The sequence below is a fragment of the Bos mutus genome, chromosome 3 (assembly GCF_027580195.1).
Source record: "Bos mutus isolate GX-2022 chromosome 3, NWIPB_WYAK_1.1, whole genome shotgun sequence".
Taxonomy (NCBI): domain Eukaryota; kingdom Metazoa; phylum Chordata; class Mammalia; order Artiodactyla; family Bovidae; genus Bos; species Bos mutus.
This window is the reverse complement of record NC_091619.1, coordinates 86754151-86775937: the sequence shown is the minus strand read 5'-3', so window position 1 is coordinate 86775937 and position 21787 is coordinate 86754151. Positions and strand designations below refer to the sequence as shown.

General features: G+C 40.9%; 1 protein-coding gene across 7 annotated transcripts in view; it reads right to left on the bottom strand.

Moving 5' to 3' along the window:
- Positions 1–21787, bottom strand: part of DAB1 (DAB adaptor protein 1) — a 462229-nt gene that overhangs the window by 296203 nt on the left and 144239 nt on the right. For all 7 annotated transcript variants that reach the window (XM_070367959.1, XM_070367958.1, XM_070367957.1 and 4 more), the window contains one exon: positions 12078–12280. In XM_070367959.1, coding sequence (XP_070224060.1) covers positions 12078–12144 — 67 coding nt within the window. In that variant the 5' untranslated portion in view covers positions 12145–12280. The remainder of the gene's footprint in view (positions 1–12077; positions 12281–21787) is intronic.

Sequence of the window (21787 nt, the reverse complement as noted above, 5' to 3'; positions counted from 1 at the left end):
CACTGAATGGGAGGAATTTTCAATGCCACATAATAAGAATCTCTAGAGCAAGCTCTTAAGGGAGATGTTTATGGTTTTAAATTTTCTTTCTGCTTATTTCTTTCTTTCTGCAAATCATTCTCCCCCACACTTTATGATAATTAATTCAACAAACATCTAATGAATACCTACCATGTTCCAAATGCTGTGCTGGGAACTCACAGTTAGTGGCAGAGGCAGAGAAATAAACAAAAAAGTATAAGAAAAATGTGGTAGATGTGATGATTTGAATAAATGAAGTGTGCTATAAGAGCCTTCACAAATCGAGGCATGAGAGGCTTTTTTAGTCATTCACTCACTTATTCATTCAATAGGCTGCACACCTACATCTTCCAACACTGGGCTTAGTGGTAAAAGTGAAGTTAGGAGCTTGCCTGATGGCTCAGTGGTAAAGAATCTGCCTGCCAATGCAGGAGAAATGGGTTTGATCCCTGGTAAGAGAAGATCCCATGTGCCATGGAGCAACTAAGCCCAGTCACCACAGCTACTGAGCATGTGCTCTAGAGCCTGGGAAACACAGCTACGGAAGCCCGAGTGCCCTAGAGTCCATGCTCTATAACAAGAGAAGCCTCCGCAATGAAAGCTCAAGCACTGCAACTAGAGTAGCTCCCTGCTGGTCATGACTAGAGCAAAGCCTGTTGCAACAAAGACCCAGGACATTCAAAAATAAATAAATTTTTAAAATTATTATTATTCTTTTTAAACTGAAGCCAGATATAGTCCCTGCACTCACAGAACTCCCAGCGTGGCGGGATAAAGAGGAACCAAAAGATGATTAAAACCATGTATTAAGATGGGCAAAATGAGGTGCTTTGTGAGCACAAAGACTGGTCATGATCACAACTGGGGATCGCATTGGGTGGGTTGCAATGGGCCCCCCGAATATTTCCAGGGATGTAATAGCTAACTTGAAGCTAAAGCAGAAGTGGAGTTGCTTTGAAGAGAATTATTTTTAAGTACTATTCTCAGAAGAAAAAAAAAACATTTGCAAAATTCCAAATGTGAAATATACCATGGTACGATCAGGAGACTGAAACGAATTCAGTTAAGCCAGGGAGTGGAGTATCATTCTGGAAGAGTGGTGAGGGATGTGACTGGAAAGATAAGAAGGGGACAGGCCAGGCAGGGCTTCCCTGAAGCCCCGATAAACCTCGTGGACTTTATCCTGAGGCCAGTGGGGACTGTTCGCAGAAGGGTCTGACGCAAAGGTCGGAACTGATCAGATCTTCCCATTAGTGAGCACTGTCAGGAAGAGCTTGGAGATGGATGACTCTGAAAACCTGAGGACTGCTCAGGAAGGTGATGGAATGGTCTGGATGACAGATGAAGGCAGCCCAAACTATCCTGAGGAGAGGGGGAGTGTGGAGAGAGAGGATGAGTGGATTTGAGAGATATTTAGGAGGTTGCAGGAACTAATATCACTGATTAATTCATCGAGGGCACTTGGAAGCTTGAAGTGTCAAGGACGATGGATCTGTCAAATGGTTGCCGGGTTCTGAAGGATGACCAAGAGTCACTCCAGAGAACAGGGAGAGAAAGATGATCCAAGTAAGGGAGCAGCATGCATGAAGTCGCAGAAGTGTGTCCTGAGACTAGGGCTCATGATGGTACAGGATGGGGAGAGAAAAAGGGACACAGAGGCATGGGCCAGGCCTCAGAAGGCTGGCTTGCTGCCCTGCCTGGTGCAGCTTGCTCTGCTGGGGTTACAAAATATGTTCACGAAGGGGAGCAGGTGTGCAGCGGGATTTGAAGAAAACCGACTTTCTAAATAAACCAGTTAGAACAAAGTCACCAATGAAGCCAGAAACGAATCTGTCTTCAGGGAATGGCCACAGTGAGTGAGATGTCCTGTAATAAGTTCAAGGCCATGTGCTTGTGGAGAATACAGAAGACTCTGCCTACCACATGTAACTCGATACAGCAGTCTTTCCATAAAAACTAGACTTTGGGACCCAAAATGGTGTTTCCTCCCTCTCAAGCTCTCTAGCCCAAGCACTTCATGGACCAACCCCCAGAGAAATGTATGTTGTCTTGCTACTAAATCCTTGAATCCCTGACACTGAATTTCCAAAGCCTGTAAATCACACCACTAGTAGAGAGTGATTAGCTCACCAAGATCCAACTCTGAGAAAACAGAATGGTGCCATAAATTGACTTCAAGTGGCTAACCTGTTTCTATGTCCATCCCCCCAAAAGAGTGTAGCCCTTTTTCACATTTCCCACCTCCCACATCAAGGCACAGGGCCAACACATGTGTTTAGAGGGCACCAACTTACACATCGGACAAACTCGTTAGTGCATTGCAGCCAGTGGAGACCAGCTACATGACCTCGGCAAGTCCCTTGATCTCTCTGAACATTGTTTTCTTATGCGTTCCATGGGGTAGTGTAAGGTTTGGGCTCACTGGGGACAATTTATCTAAAATGGCTAGCATGCAGGAAGCACACAAGAAATGATGGTTATTAATGAATGTAGCTTGACAATATGGTCCATTTTCCTTTGTATTTCCTGTCTACCTTCCCAGTTATTCTTGGAAAAAGCATCCTTTTGAAGACTGACCAGTATGTTTTTTTTCACTGCCTGATTACCTCCATGCACCTCTGGAGAAAAGGGTAACTTGTACCGTTTTTTTATATCCTGCAGCACTAAGAAAAAAGGTCACCTTTCAGGTAGGCAGCTGGGGGGCCAGAGGGGAAAGGGAAAATTCCCTTATCTTGAGTCTGCATACAGACAACTGTGTTAAGTGCTTTATATTTTTGACTCATATAATAGTCAATACAACACTTTGGGACAGGTATTATTACCTCCATTTTAAGAAGAAGGAGCTGAGACTTGAAACAATTAAGCAGTTAGCCTGAGATATACATGTAGTAAAGGAGCTGAGCCTTGATGCACCTTTCAGTCTATCTGATTCTAAAGCATGAGCTCTTCCAGGAGGCTTCAACACAAAAGAGGGAGCAAACTCATGAAGAGCTTAATCCTAAGAAGGAAAGTTGTTGAGAATCTATAAACTCAAGCAACACCATCCAGGGAGTTATTGCTGACTTCCAGCTCTGTCTCTGCCACTGACTGACTGAGTGATTAACGGGCAAGTCAATCTTCTCTTAAGAACACATCTTGAAAGAGAGGCTCTTCTGGCCCCCAAACACTAATTCCTTCTAAACGTTCCCGTACTTCTAGACAAGTTATTCATGTTTTAATGTAAATAGACATTTGGAGTATCATGTTACTTGTATTAAGCTGAAATCCACCTGCTTTGGGTCAGGAAAGCAGTGAAAAAAGTTTTCATAAAAATTTTCCTTAGTATGATAAAAATGTAGTATTTTACTTGGTAAATATAAATTGGAGTAAACATGAAACACAAAATTTATGAATAGTAACAGATGGAAATGAAGAAAAGTAGCAACATGGAAACATATATACATGTTTTTTTTTTTTTTTCTGAAGGATACATGCATGTGTGTGTACTCAGTTAGGTCCTACTCTTTTTGACCTCATGGACTATAGCCTGCCAGGCTCCTCTGTCCATGAGATTTCCCAGGCAAGAATACTGGAGTGGGTTGCTATTTTCTCCTATAGGGGATCTTCCTGACCCAGGGATCGAAACTGCATCTTCTGCACTGCAGGTGGATTCTTTACCACTGAACCACAAGGATGAGACCCACAGAAGTCAGAAGAGCCTCCCCTCAGGCAGAAGTTCTTGGACTATAGGTACTGGCTGGAGTCCGAGTCTCCTTCTCCAGTGTCTCTGTCCCCCGGCTCCACCTCCAGAACACTAAGCTCCCACTGCGCTCATGGCTGCTGCTGCTGCTGCTGCTAAGTCACTTCAGTCGTGTCCGACTCTGTGCGACCCCAGAGACGCCAGCCCACCAGGCTCCCCCATCCCTGGGATTCTCCAGGCAAGAACACTGGAGTGGGTTGCCATTTCCTTCTCCAATGCATGAAAGTGAAAAGTGAAAGTGAAGTCGCTCAGTCGTGTCCGACTCTTAGCAACCCCATGGACTGCAGCCCACCAGGCTCCTACGTCCATGGGATTTTCCAGGCAAGAGTACTAGAGTGGGGTGCCATTGCCTTCTCTGGGGCTCATGGCTAGGGCTGAATAAACATTTGCAGACAAAGTAATTAATTAAATATGCCTCTTCTACATGTCACACATGGCAAATATAAGTTCTACATCCACTGAGTGCCTGTGGAAAATAAGGCTCAAAGTGTGGAAGTGACTTGCCTGGAGGTGAACGAGAGAGCAGGGGGCCTGGGGTACAAACACAAATTCAAGGTCTTGATGACCCCAAGTCTGCCTCCCTGCAGGATAAAAGCAGCAGACAGAAGTGATGAAATAGCAGCTCTCTCTGCACCAAAGGGCTGATAAAATGACTTTCCAAATTTACTCTCCCAAGGTCCTAAGGACCAGTGGAATAATAAATATGAAAGTTTATGAGCTCCTAAGTGGTAAGCCCGTTATTATTAACAGAGTTCTTTCCCAGGACTCACCAGTCAGTGGAGGGATTAGGACCCTGAGCATGCCATTCCTGAAACCACTCCTTCGCCACAACTGACAGAAATTTTCTAAGAAACCTCCCCAAAGTCTGCACAGCTACTGAGGCACACAGCTAGGGTTCAAACACAGTTTGGGAGGAAATAATCAGGTAGCATGTTGCTGTGCCACTGTTCTTCGTTAATTATCCTTGAGTAGAGCTCCAAAATAAATATAAGGAAAGTGACTAAGTTTATGTCCAAGCATTTCTATAAAATAGGGAGAAAATACTAACCCGCGATCTCAGAAGGAAGAGGACAAAAAAGCTAACCCTGACCATACTGCAGATCCCAAGTTGGCCCTTTATCCAAGGTAATTTCACTCACCTTTCTGATAACAAGCAGAGAAGTAATACCCACCACCTCCCCCTCACACACATTGGAATCACACACTTAAAGACAAGGGTCAATGGGGCTAAATTCTGGTGACACAATAGATAAGAACAAGAGTCACAGAGGAAAAACCAGGTCTGCTGGACTCCACAGTTAGTGCTCTTCCACGACACTAAGCTGCCAGATGCTGCTGACTAAAATCACCCCCAGATATGTCTGTTAATGCTGGGACCCACTCCTCTACCACAGTCTTCTACTGGGTGTCCTAAGGCCGGGCTCACCACAAACTGTCGGCTGATCCTCTCCCTTTCAGGGCAGATAATGAACCTGAGAGTGTACACTCCTTCTCTCTGGTCCTCCATGAAATCCCACTCCCAGAAGAGGCACCTCTGACTAGCTGTGTGTGTAGTGACACAATGCAACAAAAACGACATGAAGGAAACAACTTTATTCCTCACTACTTTCATCCCCTCCTTATCTGAACTATGAACACTCTAGTTGCATCTCATACACAGCCTGTCTAGAAACGCATTTGTGGTGAAATATGCTCCAGTGTGACTTGTTTGTGAATCTGTCTGACTTACTTTCAACAGCCTGGGTCAAAGAACTAGGGTGACAGGTTTGTGAAGAATTATTAATGGCCTCTTAACATTCTTTATGCCGCTCTTTGTCACAGCACATGTCTCACATGTCAGGTGCTTTTTTTTTTTTTAAGGAAGCAAAATGTCTGCCCCACCAACCATCTAAATCTTGCCAAGAAAAGAAAAACGTTTCCATTCTGTAATACCAGGTAGTAAAATGAGAAATATACTTATGATAGAATGTCAACTGACAAAGCAGCATGTAAAATCATATGAACAGCATAATCTCAAGTACATATATTACCCAGGAAAGTCAGTTCAGAAGGAAGTAACTTAGAATGTTAATAAGTTATTTTTAATTTTTAGGATTATGCATGCCTACCTTGTCTTTTCTAGTTTTCAGTAATAGGCATCTATAATTTTTAAAAAGTCTTATGAAACTATTAAAAAAGAAAAAAGTATTTATTGTTCATAAAGAAGTCTAAAATTATTGTGTTTCCTTACCACCAATATCATTATGTAAGGTTATTAAATTTGACCTATGTCAGGCACAAAGATTGTTCAAGAAAAGAAAAATATATACCAACCTCGCTGCTGAATATAAATAACAAAATATTAAGTAAAACATCAAACTAAAACCATAGGATTTATAAAATATCATAAACAGAAATGTAGAAACTCTATCAGTGAAACCCATGACATTACTGATTTTAAACTAAAAGAAAAAATACATGTATAATCATTGAAATAAATTTAGAAAAAGCATCATAAAATTCAACATGAAAATTCAAGATTTAAAAAATAATTCCTAGAAATGATAAATGAAGGGGAACTAATAATGAATGTTTAAAAAACTTAAATATCACACTTACAGGTAATTTAAGGCATTTCCATTAATTTAAGAAAAAGTTAAGAATACCTACTGTCTACTAAATATCATATTAATGATTCTTTACAACCTCCCCCCTGACTGTAGCCCACCAGGCTCCTCTGTCCATGGAATTCTCCAGGCAAGAATAATAGACTGGGTTGCTAATCCCTTCTCCAGGGGATCTTCCCAACCCAAGGACTGAACCCAGGTCTCCTGCATTGCAGGCATATTCTCTATCATCTGAGTTACCAGGAAAGTGTGTTGTACTAACAGGCTGAGACAATGTAATAAAATAAGAAAAAGAACAAATATTTAAAGACTGGGGAGAAGCCTGAAACTTACTTATAAGGTTATATATTGCTTCATTAGAAAATCAAAGAGGAGTCATAGAAAAATATTACTAAAAGAGTTTAGTAACACTCTTATATTCAAGATTCAAGACCCATGAATATATAAACTACTTACTTCCTTTTAAAGTTCTACTTATTTTGGCCCAGCTAACAACATTTGTTTAATGGAATACTTATACAATCCCATAGCCGAAACTAAAGAACAGGAAATGAATTAATCCTATTACCAGCACATTCTTGTTCTCTCTTTTTAATGTATATGTGTGCTTTCCTTGTGCCTTGGTCCAGACAAGGGTATCAAGAATAAAAACTGCTGTGGCAGGAGTGAACGTCGACATTCTAGCAATCAGCGAACTAAAATGGACTGGAATGTGTGAATTTAACTCAGATGACCATTATATCTACTACTGCGCGCAGGAATCCCTTAGAAGAAATGGAGTAGCCATCATGGTCAACAAAAGAGTCTGAAATGCAGTACTTGGATGCAATCTCAAAAATGATCTCTATTCGTTTCCTAGGCAAACCATTCAATATCATGGAAATCCAAGTCTATGCCCCAACCAGTAATGCTGAAGAAGCTGAAGTTGAATGGTTCTATGAAGACCTACAAGACCTTTTATAACTAACACCCAAAAAAGATGTCCTTTTCATTATAGAGGACTGGAATGCAAAAGTAGGAAGTCAAGAAACACCTGGAGTAATAGGCAAATTTGGCCTTGGAATACGGAATGAAGTAGGGCAAAAGTTAATAGAGTTTCACCAAGAGAATGCACTGGTCATAGCAAACACCCTCTTCCAACAACACAAGAGAAGACTCTACACATGGACATCACCAGATGGTCAACACCAAAATCAGACTGATTATATTCTTTGCAGCCACAGATGGAGAAGCTCTATACAGTCAGCAAAAACAAGACCGGGAGCTGACTGTGGCTCAGATCATGAACTTCTTATTGCCAAATTCAGACTTAAATTGGAGAAAGTAGGGAAAACCACTAGACCATTCAGGTATGACCTAAGTCAAATCCCTTATGGTTATACAGTGGAAGTGAGAAATAGATTGAAGGGACTAGATCTGATAGAAAAAGTGCCTGATGAACTATGGACGGAGGTTCGTGACACTATATAGGAGACAGGGATCAAGACCATCCCCATGGAAAAGAAATGCAAAAGAGCAAAATGGCTATCTGGGGAGGCCTTACAAATAGCTGTGAAAAGAAGTGAAAAGCGAAGGAGAAAACAAAAGATATAAGCATCTGAATGCAGAGTTCCAAAGAATAGCAAGGAGAGATAAGGAAGCCTTCCTCAGTGATTAATGCAAAGAAATAGAGGAAAACAACAGAATGGGAAAGACTAGAGATCTCTTCAAGAAAATTAGAGATACCAAGGGAACATTTCATGCAAAGATGGGCTCGATAAAGGACAGAAATGGTATGGACCTAACAGAAGCAGAAGATATTAAGAAGAGGTGGCAGGAATACACAGAGAGCCAGACATCCTGGAATGTGAAGTCAAGTGGGCCTTAGAAAGCATCACTACGAACAAAGCTAGTGGAGCGATGGAATTCCACTCGAGATATTTCAAATCCTGAAACATGTTGCTGTGAAAGTACTGCACTCAATATGCCAGCAAATTTGGAAAACTCAGCAGTGGCCACAGGATTGGAAAAGGTCAGTTTTCATTCCAATCCCAAAGAAAGGCAATGCCAAAGAATGCTCAAACTACTGCACAATTGCACTCATCTCACACTCTAGTAAGGTAATACGCAAAATTCTCCAACCCAGCCTTCAGCAATATGTGAACCGTGAACTTCCAAGATGTTCAAGCTGGTTTTAGAAAAGGCAGAGGAACCAGAGATCAAATTGCCAACATCCACTGGATCATCGAAAAAGCAAGAGAGTTCCAGAAAAACATCTATTTCTGCTTTATTGACTATGTCAAAGCCTTTGACTGTGTGGATCACAATAAACTGTGGAAAATTCTGAAAGAAATGGGAATACCAGACCACCTGACCTACCTGTTGATAAACCTATATGCAGGTCAGGAAGCAACAGTTAGAACTGGACATGGAACAACAGATTGGTTCCAAATAGGAAAAGGAGTACGTCAAGGCTGTATATTGTCACCCTGTTTATTTAACTTACATGCAGAGTACATCATGATAAACACTGGGCTGGAAGAAGCACAAGCTGGATCAAGATTGCTGGGAGAAATATCAATAACCTCAAATATGCAGATGACACCGCCCTTATGGCAGAAAGTGAAGAGGAACTCAAAAGCCTCTTGATGAAAGTGAAAGAGGAGAGTGAAAAAGTTCGCTTTAAGTGCAACATTCAGAAAACGAAGATCATGGCATCTGGTCCCATCACTTCATGGGAAATAGATGGGGAAACCGTGGAAACAGTGTCAGACTTTATTTTCTGGGGCTCCCAAATCACTGCAGATGGTGATTGCAGCCATGAAATTAAAAGGCGCTTACTCTTTGGAAGGAAAGTTATGACCAACCTAGATGGCATATTAAAAAGCAGAGACATTACTTTGCCAACAAAGGTCCACCTAGTCAAGGCTATGGTTTTTCCTGTGGTCATGTATGGATGTGAGAGTTGGACTGTGAAGAAAGCTGAGCACCAAAGAATTGATGCTTTTGAACTGTGGTGTTGGAGAAGACTCTTGAGAGTCCCTTGGACTGCAAGGAGATCCAACCAGTCCATTCTAAAGGAGATCAGTCCTGGGTGTTCTTTGGAAGGAATGATGCTAAAGCTGAAACTCCAGTACTTCGGCCACCTCATGTGAAGAGTTGACTCATAGGAAAAGATTCTGATGCTGGGAGGGATTGGGGGCAGGAGGAAAAGGGGATGACAAAGGATGAGATGGCTGGATGGCATCACCGACTCGACAAATGTGAGTTTGAGTGAACTCCGGGAGTTGGTGATGTACAGGGAGGCCTGGTGTGCTGCCGTTTATGGGGTCGCAAAAAGTCGGACACAACTGAGCGACTGAACTGAACTGAACACTGTTGAATAATTACAAATAATTGTAAAATCTTGTTCTGGACAAATCATCTATATACTTTTTAAGATCGCCTTGGGTAAGAGAAAACAATGTGATGATTCTGATAAAGATGAGAAAGAAGAGGAGGATGGAATGGAAAAGGCAGAAGAGAAATAGGGAAAAGAAGGGAGAGGTGGGAAAGATGGAGAAAGATGACAGGGAAAGAAGAAGATGAGAAGGAGGAGGAGAAGAGGAGGGGGAAACGGGAAGAAGAGAAGAAGATTCCAGATAAACTTTTTTGCGTTTTTAACATATGCCAAGTTCTATATTCAGTGTTTTATTTGCCTTATTTCAATTTATCTTCCTAGTGAGCCTTTGAGCTTTGTAATATTACATCTTCATTTTAAGGGAAAGGAAACTGAGTCTCAGAGAGGTGAAGTCACATGCTAAGATCACACAGTTTGGAAGTAATACAGCAGAATCTGAATCCAGCTCTGCCTGCCCAGACTTCACAGTATTGGCCACTCACTAGAGGATACTCCTTGCACAGGTACTCTGTTGACTTTAGACCTACTAAAGATGTGAAGATAAGGAGGAGTTCAAAAGGTCACCTTCACAGTCCCATTCCAAATCTTCAACTAAGCCAATGTTCTCTAAAACCTGAATCCTCTTTTTAGAATGCTGCAGGTTTTGTGTATTTAAATTAAGAATGAAAAGATATGCATTAAGTACAATTCTAATGCATTAAACATTCAAGAGCATAAGTTTAGTGGAAAGGTTAAATTTGAAGCAAAAATATAACTTGTCAGTTTCCAGTGAAAAAGCATTTGAATTCTAGTACATACCGGGCTCTGCAATAATTTTTTTTCCATGTAGCAGTTCTCCTAGGACCTGTTCTCTCACTTGCTTTCCTTCTATTATTCTTATACTCTCATGCATAAAAAGCAAGGCTTATATTAGGTTTTAAAGGATAAAATAGACTTCTTCCAAAATACCTGTGTTTAAAATAAACATCTAAAGCAAAATTTATAGTCCTTCTTAGGGTTCTGACTGTCCAAGAACTGCATATGCATTACATTTATGTCCTTTGCTTCCTACGGAGCATCAGACAATGCCATCAGAAAACATGACTGGGCAGGCATGGCTATGCCTCAGACAAATCACTGCCTATACAAAGCAACCAACGACAGCTTGTTTGCAGTCCCATACTGACAGATTTTAAGACTTGAAAGAGAGTTCTATTAATCCTCTTCCACGCAGTCTTAAAAGACAAGGGAGGAAAAGAGAAGACAGAAAACACACATCACACCACAGACACACACACATATACACCAAGCAACAAGTTGCCTACATCCTATTATAACAATAGACATGGTCATAAAGCCATAGGAACAAATCCTCCAAAAATCATGAACAAGCAATAGAATCATTTTGTTTTCATACTACGCATGCCAGTCTTCTCTACCAGATACCTGTGAGCCTCCCCTATGTCAGACACTTTTCAATTGTTGGGAGTTAAAAGGGTGAACAAGAGATCCAGCTCTGAAGGACTATATAGCACAGCTCTCCAATGAAAATACAGGGTGTTTTTAATAAAGTGTGATACTAATAAAATGCTGGTGAAACAAACAAAAGAAGTAACCCAATTTGGGGAGTAAGGAAAGGCCCTTCAGGAGCCCTACTAAGCTCAACCCTGAAAAATAAGTAGGAGAAGGTCAGTCTAAGAAAAAGTGGAGAGCAACAAAAGGATTTGGGGCTTAACTGCTAGCCCAGGTGCTCTCAAAATCTGGTCTCTGAACTACCAGCATCTGCATTACTTGAGAACTTGTTATAAATGTATCTTGGGCTCTACCCTAGACATAGTGAACCAAACACTCCAGGAACGAGACTCAACAGTCTGTGTTTTAACAAATCTTCTAGGTCATGCTTGCATGCCTGGAGTTTGAGAATCACTGGTATTGGGCTGGTCAAAAAGTTTGTTCATTGCGGAAGATTTACAGAAAAATTCTGAACAAACTTTTTGACAAACCTAATATATTCAAAGGTGAACTAAAGACACAGAATGCCTGGAAAGCAAACAGGGTTGGGTGGGGATGTGGTGCAGATTTAGGCAGTGATATTGCTAGAGGGATGGACAGAGAGGTAGAAGCCAGGTTAAGAATGGCCTTGTATATTATGAATTTTTTTTTTTTTTGGATTTTACCCAGAGAAGGATGAGCCATTAAAACATGATACTGTGAATACAAAAGACACCAAATAATGCTGGTGATTGTAAAACTATATGCAATCACAAAGATAGCACCAAATCCTATTCCAAAGACCAAAAACCCACTGCTGCACAATAAGTAGCCATTTGGAAAGGAACAGATTGAGCCCTACCTTTCTTTCTGGAGTCTTTCTTGGCGCTGGTTTTCACAGCTACTTGAAGTTCTGTCTCAGTTGACATCCTACTAAATCCTTAGTCCACTTCACACAGATCCCGGGCCTTGGCCAGGCTCATTGAGGACTCCTCTTCAAGAAAATGACTCCTCCTTTCAGAAACGACACCCCGAATTGTACATTTCATTCACTCCTTCCGAGCGCTGCAAATCAAGAGAAGAGAACACTCAGAATAACCACCGTGGTGAAGTCAGAAATTAGAAGGGCAAAAAGGAATTGTCAAACATACAAAAACAGGAAAACCTTGGTCTCCATGTATAAACTGCCCACATGGTTTCATTAAGCCATTGACAGGGCTCACACGCTCTCAAGGAAAGAGCTTGAGAGGCCTTATTTGCAAAACTCAAATAGAAAACACATAACAGATCTTTAAAACACCGGACTTTCAAGAAAAGCAAAACTCAATGCTTTATTTTCCATGTTTCTTATTGTCAAGCACGGAAAACCACCCAGAAAATGCAGGACAGGCGTTATTTCCTGAGCAGCTCCGTGGAGGCATTTCCAACAATAAGGCACCCATCCATCAGGCGAGCTTGACCAGAGCCTTGGCAGCTGAAGCAGATCATAGGGAAGTGACCTGTGGTCTGTCCCTCACGAGCAGGCATCAGAAGGGACATGCAGTTGACATACAATTGGGCTTCAAGGGTAAGGTGACAAATGGGGCTGAGAAACTTTCCAGCAAGCCAATTTTTATGTCAGCTTTCCCCCCCAGCTATATGAGCAGACAAGCATTTAATGTGGGGAGGAAGAGAAAAGGAAAAGAAGCAGGCAGACACACATTTCATCCCTCTTTCTGTAATAAACATGCATTGCACACTACTAGATACTATTAAGCTCAGACACTGTGCTGGGAAGAGATAATAATGATAATAATACCACTTCAATTATGGCCAGTATTTACTATACATTTACTATATACTGTGCCCTCAGCTCCCGCTGCACATACATTATCTCATTTGATTTCATTTAAATTGAATGAATGTATTCCCGGTGTCAAGTCAACAATCTTTCCCAGTGACTCTCTATCTCTGATAGTTACATGTGAGAGTTCAGTTGAAAATACACATTCAGGAGTTATTCATTTTTGAAGAATATTAAGATAAAGCTACTGGAAATGGATCTTCAAACTGTGCAGCCAATTCTTAGCTCCTGCAAAATAGATCTAGAACTGTTTAATCTGAAAAGGGTGACCCGGAATGCCAGTTTCAGCTCAATAAGAATAATAACCCAAGCCCCTTAATCATGCCAATTAAAGATGTCTTAACTAGAAAATGTTTAACATAAAAGGCACACAAAAATTTAATAAGGCTTAAATATGGGGAAATTCACACCTTTATCCAAAGATATTTTATTTCCTTGTTGTTAACAAACTATTTTTTAACAAGGACAGTAGCCCTGAATGAATGTACTTACAGTATAGGACTTAAGACTGCAAATAAAGAAAATGGAATATTACTTTCCTAGAATGGGGTACATGGAAAACTACGTTGAAAATGAGCACTTTTCCCACCACTTCTGTGCCGTCTATCTGTATCATACCACTAAAGCTCTCATCTCCTTCCTAACCTCTTGCCCCCAAAAGACAACATTCCATAAGAGATGACAGAGTCACAAAATTTTGTCCTATAATGGAATACATAATTTTATTAATGATACTAGTCACTTCATTTTAACAGATATCTACTAAGAACATAAGAAGGGCCAGGTGCAAGTGCTGGCTCATTCATGTCAACAGATGGTTATACTGTACAACCATGCAACCCAAGAGTAGAGAGTCAAGGCCTGATCTCTTGTCCTCAAAGAAGCTCAGTCTAGCAGAGGTGTTAGTCGTGTAAGATACTGAAATACACATGATCAGAACAAAAACAGATTGGGGCACAAAGAAGCAAGTTTTTTTTGCTTTGTTTGAAACAGTCAATAAAGCTTCACAGACAAGAAGCTCTGCGCTGTGTGATCTTGAAGAATGATGCTTTCGTCAGGTGGAAGGCAAGGGAAAGGACCAATGGGTCCTAATGCATATATAATCAGTGAATAAATGGTTGTCTCAGGCAGAAGCATCAGCATGTCCAGGGAGGCTTTACGTTAACAACCAAATAACAAAAGGAAGCAGAAGTCTAGTAGGGAGGTGATATACTTTCCTAACTTCCCAATTTTCAATTGTGCCGTTACTTTTCTGTGGAAGTTTTCAAGTCTACCTTGACATTCTCAAGGTCCAGTTCAAAGAGGTATCTTAGGCAGAAAGAGTTTCTGATCTCTCTGTTAAATGGAACTGTAACAGGGAAGAACAAATCTGACTCCATGTTGGATCTGTTTCTTTTACTTTAACCTTTGTACTCTATTGTTTTTGCTATAAGAATGTTGTCTATAGCCTGAAATATACAGGATAGCCCATTCACAAGGCTCTGACCTTTAAAGGTGTAACATTTTTCCATTCATATAGAGATAAAAAGTTGCAAGGCAGAAAGAAACATTTGTCTTGTTGAAGGTTTAGAGGAACATTGTGACCTGACCTACATGGACAGCTGCAAGAACAAAGGATTAAAACACCCAGAGGTGTGCAACAACCAACCATATACCCTCATCTTTTAGTATAAAAGCAGCCTGAATTCTAACTCAGGTAAGATGGTTCTTTGAGAAACTAGTCCACTATCTTTTTTCTCTGCTGGCTTTCTAAATAAAGTCACTATTCCTTGCCTGGACAACTTATCTCTTGACTTATTGGGGCCTGTTGTGCAGCAGCAGTATGAGCTTTCACTGGAAACAGTGTATCTCCTTACTTATGATCTGATTCTTGGCCATCTTCATAGCCTGAGCCACTTAGGAGCAATGTGATATTAAGGAAATTACTGAACCCCTCTTCGCCTAGTTTCTCTACCTTTATAATGGAGTAACAGTATCAACTTTATTAGAGTGGCTAAGGAAATTGTGATCACACATGGAACATGCTTGGAAGAGTGTCTGACACATCTCCTGGCAGGTACTCAATAAATACTAAGCACGAATAGTTTCCTGTGTTATGAACACAGGAATACAAGATCACAACACAGACTCAGGGTCATATTGCTATCCTCTTTTTACAGAGGAGGAAACCATGGCAGGTTAAGTTTGCTTTCTAAAGACAAATTGTAGGAAATGGTAGGAGCTAAGATATTTCCATCATGCTGGGCTTGCACACAGTAGGTACCTGATCCATAAACATTGTTATGGACTGAAAAATCTGTGGGTTTTAAATCATTTCAAGCATTCTTAAAAGTCAGTGTATAAAACTGGATTAGATTTGCACCATTTTCTTCCCTTTGACTTTGTAAGCCATAATACAGCACCTCTGTCTATTCTGTGGGCATCTCCAGTGTCCGACTTGTTTAACAAAATGAGATTGTGTTCAAGTGTTATAAGCATTACTTGTGAATTCCTGAAGTACATCCCCATATCAATAAAGAAAGGAAACTAGCATCATCTTGAATAAAAATGTGCTTGAGAAAGCTTCAGTAAGAAGAGAACATTCTATGGCCAGGGCCCTGGCATTCCCTTTAATTTTCCAAAAGCCAGAGGTTGAGCAAATGCTGTGAAGTAGCTCCAAATTATTTAGGAAATTCGTTTCTTTGTAATTAAGGAGATTAAAGTCCTCTAGGCCCAGAAAACCACGTGACAACTCAAATCATTTTTCCCCAGTAAAAGCTGTGAAACCCTATCAGTTAAATTCAGGCTCGCCTAGAATTTTGAAATGCTTCAATAATGTTTCTTTGCTCCACACAATCTGCAGTAATTTAATATTCCTGAAGTGTGTCAGGTTTTTTATAATGAGCTCTTCAAATCTAAATGTGAATTATGTAACATTCCACTACAGACATTCTGTCTACTGAACTGCTTCTAAATGTAAAATCCCATGTTCAGTGATGGGGAGTAGGGAGGGGCGGGGTGCAAAAATACCAAACCACAAAGCAGAGAAAACAGATAGGCCTTTTTTAATAAAACAAAGTACAAAGGTTTGAGCAGCTACAACAGAACAAACACACACTAAAACACCTACTATAATACACATTTATGTTCACTCTCCTTCCCTCCCACCCTCATACAATCGAAATGTGAAACAGCTAAGTTTATGAGGACCCACTATTTGCCAGGAGAAGGGAATGGCAACCCACTCCAGTATTCTTGCCTGGAGAATCCCATGGACAGAGGAGCCTGGCAGGCTGCAGTCCATGGGGTCGCAAAGAGTCGGATGCAACTGAGCGACTAACACTACTATTACTACTACTACTGTTCTCCAGGTTGTCTTCTATGAACTTCTCATATATTATCTTATCCGATCCTTCAGTCACTCACTTGACAAATGAGAAAAGGGAGGCACAAGTTTAGTAGCTTGTTCACAGTCACGTGGCTAGTAGGTTGCAGAGCACAAGGCAGGGTGATGCAAGCCAATCTTCTCCCCAGTTTCACTCAAAACCCCCTTGAGGTCCATCAGCTGGAGAATGAATTAACAAAAGTCTGTCCATACAACGGAATACTATCCAAGCCCTAAAACAAAATGAAGAACTGATTCAGGCTGCAAGGTGAATGAACTCGGCAAACAACACGCCAAGTGAAAAAAGTTAAGATGAAAGGTCACTTATTGTGAAAATGGAAAATGATTCCATTTTCCTCCAGACTATCCAAAACAAATAATCCGAAGGGAGATAGAAAGCAGAGCAGGGGCTGCCAGGTGCTGGGGGAAGCAGGGAACGGGGACTGACACCTTCATGGCTACAGGGTCTCCTATGGTGGAGATGAGGTGTTTAGGAACTAGATAGCAGTAACGGTTAAACAGCATTATGAGTAAAGCAAGTGACACTGAATTATATACATTAAAATGGTGAATTTCATATTATGTGAATTTCATCTCAATTTTAAAAAGGAAAAACAGAAAGTCAAAAACAACTCTCCCAGCCAGGTGCGCCGCATCCTTATTTAAGCACTGTGTGAGATGTTAAGACACTGAAAATTCCAGTCTAAAGGGACATCCAGTTTTAAAAACCAGATGAAGAGGTAGACTTCCAAGAAGCAAGACTTCAAGTGGCAGCAATTTGATGGATTAAAAATTGTACTACTACCTGACACTTCATGATTTGGCATACCTTAATCACTTTCATATAAAGTATAAAGCACTGAAAACAGGCTATTTATCAATAAGGCACAAAGGTTTGCAACAGTACAGATAAGGAGTCTCAGTTTCCACATCAGTATAATGGGAAGACCAACACCAAGAGTGCAAGATTTGGAAAATCAATGAGATTTGGGCACTTATAAAGCCTAGCTCAATATACAGTATGCCAGTCTTTATGTAAGAAAGGAGGATACGTAAATCTGCTTATCTTTACAAAAAGAAACAGGACAAACAAACCAGAAAACAATGAAGCTGTTTCTCTCCATGGGGAGATCCTAGATGTTACAATGACAGGATGACCAGGTAGAAAGACATGGCAGAGGGTCATACTTATCAGAGTAGATTTTTCCTTAATTTCTACATGTGGAAGCATATTAATGCTTCACATCTCAGATAAAAAAATAAAATTAACAGCGATGGAAAGTGGGGGAAGGGCTAAAACTGGAAGTGAACTGAAACAAATTCAATTGTATTTCAAAGGAGCATCATAAACAGTCACTGAAGGGGTGGGAGAGAAATCATTAATATGAATAACTTACAAACACAGAATTTAACTGTTTACAACCTATCATGAGCAGGACCAGGGCAGGGAGCACCGCAAACAAACCTTGAACTCCTTTTAGTAGGCTTTTTTTGGTAGTGTTAAGGGAAAAGAAATTATGAAACTATTCCAAATGTATTATGCTGCTGCTGCTAAGTCGCTTCAGTCGTGTCCGACTCTGTGCGACCCCATGGACTGCAGCCCACCAGGCTTCTCCGTCCATGGGATTCTCCAGGCAAGAACACTGGAGTGGGTTGCCATTTCCTTCTCCAATGCATGAAAGTGGAAAGTGAAAGTGAAGTTGCTCAGTCATGTCTGATTCTTAGCGACCCCATGGACTGCAGCCTACCAGGCTCCTCCATCCCTGGGATTTTCCAGGCAACAGTACTGGAGTGGGGTGCCATTGCCTTCTCCCAAATGTATTATAGGATTGGGCAAAGAAGTAAATTCTTTAATGTTCCTGGGAGCCAAGACTCTCACTGTTCAAGAATAACCATTAAAATACGGAAAGGGGGAAGCCAGGAAAGAGCCCTGTGGGGATAATTTGGAAACTGGAGATTTCAGGGTTTAAACTCATGGTTTGTAAAATAAACATGCATCTGCATGTAGGTGTGTGTTCACGTGTTTATATGCATATATTTCCTAGCCCTGTCCACTGAACAGGTCTAGAAGCAAAGATTCCCCAGTGACAAGGTGATACCTTAATACCCAGATTTTAGTTTCTACTACAACTCTTAGTCAAAAGACCGAGAGTTTCTAGAAGTGGGCTCTTCCAGGGCTGTGACGGGCAGTTACAAGATGAACCCAACATATCCTATTGTCCCAGAAAGTCAATAAATGCTAAATCCAGGAAGCCATCCATAGGTCTTAAAAGTGTGTTCCCATTTGTTGTCTGTAGTTGCAAGCAGAAAATCTGTGATCATATAATGGAGACACTGAACAACACCTCCATCAAGTTATCAAAATTAACATTAACAGAGATGAAAAAAAACATTAACAGAGATGAGCAGATGGATATCAGGTAATATCCTGAGAAGACCACATCACTATGATGCAGTATCCTGGCCAGGAATCTAATAATAACATGCATACAAAAATGTGGAGAAAAGTCTATTCTTCAAAAATGGCAAACCAAAGACAAAGGTAGGCTGTGGAAATATTTTAGATTAAAACAACCTAAACAGGTACAACAACTAAATGAAATTAGATCCACTTTTTGGAGAGAAAATAAATGCTACAAAGGAAATCAGAGAGCCACTCGACAAATTTTAATATGGATGGCAAATTAGGTAAAAATATTCTATCAATGTTAAATTTATTTTAATTGATGTTTCCTATGGCTATATAGGGCTTCCCTGGTGGCTCAAAGGTTAAAGCGTCTGCCTGCAATGCGGGAGACCTGGGTTCAATCCCTGGGTCAAGAAGATCCCCTGGAGAAGGAAATGGCAACCCACTCCAGTATTCTTGCCTGGAGAATCCCATAGATGGAGGAGCCTGGTGGGCTACAGTCCACGGGGTCGCAAAGAGTCAGACACGACCGAGCAATTTCACTTTCATGGCTATGTAAGAGAATATACCTATTCTTAGAGAATGCATGCATGTGTATTCAGTTGCTTCAGTCATGTCCAACCCTTTGCAACCCCATGGACTGTAGCTTGCCAGGCTCCTCTCTAGATGGGAATCTCCAGACAAGCATACTAGAGTGGGTTGTCATGCCCTCATTCAGGGGATCTTCCTGACCTGGAGATCAAGCTCGCATCTGCCTGCATCACCTGCATTGCAGGTAGATGCTTTACCCACTGAACCACCTGGGAAGCCCATTCTTAGAGAATACATACCAAATATTTAGGTATAAAGGGCTAAGCTACATGCACCATCCAAATGATTCAGGAAAAACAAATCTCGGACATGTATACAGCATATGTGTATGTATATCTATGGATATACACAGAGAGAATACACAAATACTAAAGCAAATGAGATAAAACTATTAGCAGGTGAATCTAAGTAAAGGGTGTAGGGTATTTATTGTATGTTCTTACACTTTTTTCTGTAATTCTGAAATTATCTTCAAATTTAAAAAAAAAAAAAAGCCTAGCTCAGACCATAACACACCCAAGTATGTAACAAAGCCAATTCTGGCAACACCTTTCTTTTTTAAAAAAAATCTCAGACCCAATTCCGGCTCCCTGGATGGACTGCTTTCTAATTCCCAAGGCTAGTTGAGTTTAAAATTAGTTTATGGCTGTCAGTTCTTATTATAGATTTCAACTTCATCCTGTATCTGCCTGGAATGCTTGACTTGACACAAGTCTCTTGACCAAGGTTGTTTCAAGCAGGTCTCTCTCTTCCTGAGCCCTGGACCTCCCCTCCAGACTTGCCTCCATGCCAGGAATTGCCCTCTAAGACTTTTTAATCAATTAACCCCAGAAATCACCACAAGCTCCTTTTGTGACAGGCCTGGAAACAGGGACCCTTTTCTTCAGTGCTGCAATGCGTGCAACTGAACATACCTCTCCTGAAACAAAAAAACACAAAGAAACTGTATGGAACTGCATGCATGTGCAGTTGGGGCACATTCTGAACCCCAAAGATACAAGGAGAACAAAAACCCAATGTTACTTTTGAGGAGCTGGGAGCAAAAAGCAGCATCCTGTGCATGCCCTCTGCATGCAACACCACCTAAGGGGTGGGCAAAACACCTAAGCCATCTACCAGCCTGACCCCTGGACACACCTCTATTCTCACTCCATATAAGGAAAAAGCTTGCCCCTCTCTGGGAGCCAGCCAGCAAGGGAACCTATTGTTTGTTCTCATTCGCCCCTGCTGCAGCAGGTGCCCCAATAAAGGATTTCTTGTCTGGCCTCTGATCAATTTCTATTGATTAAAGAGGCCAAGAACCCTGGTTGGTAGCGCTAATTATGTAGCCAGAGTCAGCCTTTGTTGGGACCATCTCCCTCTCCATCCCTGGGACTATGACTTTAAACTATCAACCCTTTTTCTGGTTTTTTTTTTTTAATGTGTCAAGGGCTAACTTATCTGATATATTCCATTTGGAAACTGCCCAAAATTTGCTCCTTCTCTATAATCCTTCTTTTCAGGGTCAAGAGAACAGGAAAGAGCAAGGTTTTGTGGAGCCCAATGGCAGTGCTTATTATTTAATTCTGCCAGGGATATCAGAAATGCAAAGCCTATAAAACTGTAGTAGGATATCTGAAGGTAGTACATCTCTCTACTGATAAAATAGCACCATCCTCACAGCCATCATTTGCTTAGACCAAACCCATCCAGAAAGATACCTACACTGACAGAACATATCCTGGGATTAAAACTCTGAAGGCCACAAAGTTGATAAATTAACAACCTCACAGCAGACCTGTTTTGCCACAACTGTACATGTCAGAAAAGGATGGGAAAATCACAGAAGTAGGAGACCTCTCTTGGCCTGAGACATCATGTTAATTGTGTTGCTTGTTGGTTATGTTCACCTGACATTATGAAAAAAAATAAAAAGAAGTCAGGGAGCTTATATAAAGTTTCATATACACTCATTCTCCAGAAAAGGATAAAATTAATGAATGAAGAAAACTGGAGTGAAGGGGAACAAAGAATTGGAAATGAAGGCAGAGGTAGAAAAAAGACTAGGACACAAAAACAATCTTCAGATTGCAGAAAATAAGCTCTAAGTTTGTTGACGCCCTAGAGGACAAAGCAAAAAAGGAAATGTGAACAGTTTACAGGTTCCACAAAGGCCATGCTCAAATAACCTGAAGCCAGAAACAAAATGAAAAGGGTCTATAGGCTTTCATAAAATCAACAGTGTATGGTCCCATGGACATGAACATCAGCACTGTCTCTCTCTTAAAAAAAAAAAAAATCCAACAGGGAATTTTCAGTGTTCCTTAACTTATGTGAAGAGTATAATACTAATGCATAATGTGCTCAGTTGCTCAGTCATGTCCGACT